Source organism: Pavona decussata, unplaced genomic scaffold (assembly GCF_977016875.1).
Source record: "Pavona decussata unplaced genomic scaffold, jaPavDecu1.1 SCAFFOLD_102, whole genome shotgun sequence".
NCBI lineage: Eukaryota > Metazoa > Cnidaria > Anthozoa > Scleractinia > Agariciidae > Pavona > Pavona decussata.
Genome location: NW_028145517.1, coordinates 2,280,034 through 2,285,467, shown reverse-complemented (window position 1 = coordinate 2,285,467; position 5,434 = coordinate 2,280,034). Strand labels below are relative to the sequence as shown.

Here is a 5,434-nt window from a genome sequence, read left to right as displayed (position 1 = left end):
ATTTTTCTTTTAATCCCAAACCATCACAAGTGAAAACAAAGATCTAATGAATTTAAAAGCACTGACACCTAACGCAGATTTGTTTGTTTAACGGTAAAATTCAGTGTCTTTTTATTGTAATGATATCAGTAAGTGATGCAAGCTACTTTTTCCTAGCCCCTGAGTTGCTAGGAAAACAACTGATTATCATCCCGACGATTCGCCTCGAATAAATTCTGGTGAAACGTACCCTCAACAACTTCCCCAATGCAGAAAAAATTCATAAGTAGCAATAAACGGTTTTCAGAGTTTTTATTTTTACTTTTTATTTTACTTCTTGTCATTCTTAACATAAAAGGGATTCGAAAATCATTTAATTTCAACATTTTCTCTCTTATTGTTACTAATTTTAAGTCTGTACTCTTGCTGTTGATGAAATCTGGAAGTATAACTGGGTAACAAATGAAAGGTGATGAGTAATACCTTCCTTTGGCTCCGGCAATATTTGTGATGAAATATTTATGAACATTTTTCTTTTATTTTAACATATCCACTATTGTTCATTTAAGGCCTTTAAGTCACTTTCCTTTTTTTATCTTATCTATTTGTGTACAAAAGGACACGTGATGTTATAAGAGGACCAATCACTGCAAAGAACCTGTCAAATTTTCCCTTTTTTACTCTTCAAATTTAAAAAGCACTATATTGCAACTTTAACAAGCCAGGAAGCTATCTCCCTTTAACACATCAACCTTTCTATCTCAATATATAACTCGTGTTCAATTTGGTATCAAGTTTGGTTTGGACGTTTCAGGAATACTCAAATTTCTGGCCGTGGTTTTCACAGTCTGACCCCACTCCAGCATTGATCACTTCGTCATAGCGGTCATTATCGAACGCGATCTGAGTTTTTCAAATGGTTGCGGTATTTTTCTCAGTCATAACTTACGTTGCCATTTTAATCTACATTTGCAACGTGTTTGGGAACTTGCTCGTCATTTTGGTTCTTCACAGAAAACAGAAACTGTCTCCAAGTCCAAACACGTCCCTTTTACTTGCCCTCGCTCATTCAGATTTGTGGTTTTCCGTTTTTACTTTCGTGGACATCATCGTTCTCGCAAATCAACTATCTTTTGTGTACTTCGATTTCTTCTTCAATGCGTTGGCTTCAATTTATATTTACGTTACCTTAGCAGTGGAGAGGTGTTTTGCGATTCTGAAGCCTTTCGTGCACATGAGAAGAGCGACAAAATCTCTAATCGGTAATGTTCTGCTCATAATATACATTCTCGCTGCTTCCTTGAGCGCGCCAGGATATCTCTTTGGCAATGCAAGAAAACATCTTCAATACAGCCGGGGAAACACAACAACAAATGCAACAACTGTGGAACCGGCTGTTTGGTTTGAAACACTTAGAACAGTTTACTCACTTCTGCTCTTCATTTTTGGTCTTATTTTACCGAGCACTCTAATAATCTTCTGTTATTCTCGCGTTATCTATCACGTATGGTTCAATGCAAACGAGAACAGAGCTACAAACGCAGGTCTTGTAAAGTCGCGACGCAAATTGACCAAGCTTTTTATTCTTCTCACTGTCGTTTTCGTAATAACATGGACTCCAACTTTTGCAAGGCTCCTAGTAACACCGTATGGCGTCCGCAACCAAGAAACTCTGAAATTCGAGTTAATCTCCATGTTGCTTGGACTGGTGGGCTCGACAGCGAATCCTGTGATTTACTCATTTCGCTGTCCGAAATTTCGCCAGGAGGTCACAAAACTATTAACTTGCCGATGCTGCAAACAAAAAATTCTACCAAACCGCGCCGGAATAATTGTGAATAAAGACGGTTTTTCTATGTCAACAATGCAATCTGCAACCAGAGGAAGGACTAATGCGCACCTTAGTTAAATAACGTAAAAAGTCTACAGAATTGCAACGATTCTCTAAGGTTGTAAAGCTGAATTTTTCTCCGCTTTTTTCGACAGTTTATGGTTTATAATAATAATAATAAAAATAATAATCTTTATTGAGGAAAGTTTTTCACATAATGTGGTTTTCCTAAAGGACCTCAAAGATTAAAACTAAAATGTATACATAAAATTAAAAGAAAAGAAAGAAAGATATATAAATAAATACATAAATTATATTAGGAAATATATGGGTTCTGCCCAGTTACATGTAGACATGTTTGAGAATGATTAAATACGTTCATCTCTAATTCACCACTAGCTCTGCAGCATAGAAATACAACTGAAATGTCGCCAGAATAACTGGAACAAGCCAGTGCTCCTGTAAAAAGTATAATCGATTACTGGGAAAAAATACAGAGCTCGTTTGATTAATTTCCATTAGAAAATTAAGAAGTCCAATGCATCAGTACTGCGAGAGATGAGTGTTTTCACCGCCATTTTGAGAAGAAACTTAAAGGGGAAGTATCATGCGAATTTGATGTCATTTCAAAACCCAAAAATGTTTGTCTGTCTATCAACAGAAACAAAAAAGAAATTGTCTAGTTTTGTTGTAAATTATCCCTCCAGTGCAATAAAACGGTCGATTAGGGCCTCCGGCCTGAGACAGAATATGGTCGGAATGGATTGAAACTTGAAAAAAGTTAGGCTAATGTTTTTTTTAAGTTCTCGCATTTTTGTTTTTCCAAAATGCGCTAGAACAGATCATGAGTTGTTCCTTTCAAGAATTGAGTTGATTTCTTTCCTCTCGTTGTTCAAGAATTATTTTGTAGCTAAGCGAATGTCTAATTTCACTATTTTCAACAAAAGAGGTCAAAAACCCCATGATACGTCCCCTTTAAGATGGGGGCGGAGAGAGTGGTATCAATATGGGTAAAAGGCTCGGGAAATTATTAGAATTTTGACAAAACGGGCGTGGAATTATTTCCTAATTTCACGAGTATACCATTTGATTACCTGTAAGTATCATGAGCGACAAATTGCACTCACAATCGTGAGATTTTTACTTCTTTATTGTATAGAGAAACGTTGCTATGGCAATAATAACACTTATCATCTCTTTGCTTCTCCAATCAGCGAGTGATATGAACACAATCATGATCAGTTCATTAAAGCGTTTGATTCTATTTGTATGTTCTCTTTTGTTCAGGCCAAGTTTCCTCCAACAATGTTTGCTCCCCACCGTGTTTGCTTAGCTAAACAATGAAAGTAAATTAAAGTGTCTCTGCGAGCAACGTTTACTTTGCAGCCGAGTCATCAAAAGGCAGTAAAAAGCGATCCTAGAATTAAAAACAGATGCTTTTCATTGTTCTTTTGCTCCTGTGTTTTTCTTTTAGTTTTCCACTGAGCAAAAAAAAAAATCATAAATTTCCCTGAGAACGGAATTTACCTTCTCCGAGAGTTTTATCTACCGAAAAATTAAGCCCTTGGCTCGTCCTGCTCCGTAAACTGATAAGGTAACTTTATTTTCTTTTGCAGAATAACAGAATCATTTGAGGTCCTCGATGAAAGTTCTTAAACCCATCTCGCTTTTTGTTTTCAGCGCAAGAAGTTTCGTGTGGCACGATAAAAGAATCTCTTAGAAAAAATATATATATATCCTTCACTCCACAAAAATCAATTTCGCTACCGAGTTTTGTGGCAAACAGATAACCCACAGCTTAGGTGGAAAGGAATAAAAGAACAACAGCTGAATTCGTTTTAATTTCAATGAAAAACTAGTTTGTTTGGTTTGAGGTTATTAATTAACAAACCCTAGTAGATTTATGTTTGAATATATTTGGTTTGGTAATTTCAGGCGATTTCTGGGGTAGAAAGGTTGTTCTGGAGCCATTTGTAACCCTTCATAGATGGGAGAATTCTTTTCACCAAAAACAAGACATTTCATCTTCGGCGATCACTTGCTTTCTTCTTAGGAATCATTCAAAAACTCATTAATAATTCATAAGCCATTGACCTATCAAATGGTCGATAAAACATCACGTGCAGTTGTTTTAAAACCCGATAAAACCTCCTCCTTAAATATTAGTATGCGGTTTTCTCGTATGCTAATATCCAACGTTCACAAAAGCGTCGTGTTATGAACTCTCTTGACATACACTTTTCCAGGAATGTTTTTGAAGGCGTTCAAAAAACTCGCAGCACGTATTTTATCGGGTCTAAAACCACTCGGCTGCGCCTCGTGGTTTTAAATCCGGATAAAACACTGCTGCTCGTGTTTTAAACATTACTTCAATTTTTCGAGAAAGAAGTCTAGCCCAGTCCTTAATTCACCTGAGTCACTGAAACCAGAGAGGCGATGTTTATTACAGAGCTGAGTTGATTGGATGACGTCACCACCTGCGACCCAAAAATGTCTGTTTAAAGAGTAAGCAGAAAAAGACATTCTCTGGCGAATATATTACTGGTGATATTGTCTTATTATGACAAGGCATTTGCATGAAGCGTTTTTTATTACTAGTAGCACGCGCTACGTAACAGCTCTCTTAAACTAAGGTTTACAGTAACAACTATTTCCACACAAATGTTAAATGTTGCGGGTAAACAATCGATGTCAGTCCTTTAATTGACAAGAATATTGTGGCAAACTAACACATAGACATACTGCGAGTATGAAAATGATTAACGGTTATATAGTATTCGCAGAGTCTTACAATTTAACCTTTTCTTATCGGGTTAGACGTCATAGCTTTCTCACAGATGTAATATTTAACAATTATTCCACGAGCGCGCGTTGGATATGAGATGATAGATAGCCAACGAAGCACGTAGCGCCGAGTTGGCCATAATCAGCCCATATCATCTCATGCTGTTTATTTAATATAGCTACTTTACAAATCTATTTTTACGTTTTCCTTAGAAGCACATGTCAAGAAATCCATATTTAGGTTAATCCACAAAATACTTTTCTGAGATGAAATTTTTGTATCTGAAATCCAGTTTTACATCTACAACCTTCCCCCCTCTTCTCTTCCCCCCACCTAATCACACAAGACAAACCTGAACTAAAATTTAAAAGCGGACAACAAAATCCCTTTTGGTATTCAATGATACTTGCTTGGGGGTTTTCAACAGAGGAGGATATTTTAGAAGTAGAATAAGTGAGCTCAATTCTTTTCATATTTCTCCTGGTCATTCAAGTGACGTATAAATAGCTACTAACATGAGAAAATAAGGACGTCTAACAAAGACAGAACAAAAGAAATCACTACCACGAAGAAAATTTGGAAAAATACGGTCTTATTCATCAGAAAATATGGTGAACTTTTGCTTTGCATTTTTCCGACAGTTATTGATAGCTTCAACAACTATCACATTCCGTACACCTCGATTTTGGTTAAAAAATGTTCGGTTGTGCCCCCTTATTTCAATTCACTTCTCGGTGTTGATATATTGCAGAACTTCAAGGGTGACTGGAAAATACATTTCGTAGCATGTTCATGATGGTGAGTCGAATGCTTCCTATCTTGTAGCAGTAGATTAGAGG

At 36.5% G+C, this 5,434-nt stretch overlaps 1 protein-coding gene across 1 annotated transcript; it reads left to right on the top strand.

Moving 5' to 3' along the window:
• The first annotated feature begins 707 nt into the window (after positions 1 to 707).
• On the top strand, positions 708 to 2,134 carry LOC146471591 (galanin receptor type 1-like). Its single transcript, XM_085120146.1, has one exon. It carries the CDS (start codon positions 896 to 898, stop codon positions 1,886 to 1,888), a length of 993 nt encoding a protein of 330 aa, XP_084976272.1. The 5' UTR covers positions 708 to 895; the 3' UTR covers positions 1,889 to 2,134.
• The last annotated feature ends 3,300 nt before the right edge of the window (positions 2,135 to 5,434 follow it).

Bases quoted from the DNA above. Each gene is read 5' to 3' on its own strand.
- LOC146471591 (XM_085120146.1), top strand. From the start codon at position 896: ATGGTTGCGGTATTTTTCTCAGTCATAACTTACGTTGCCATTTTAATC.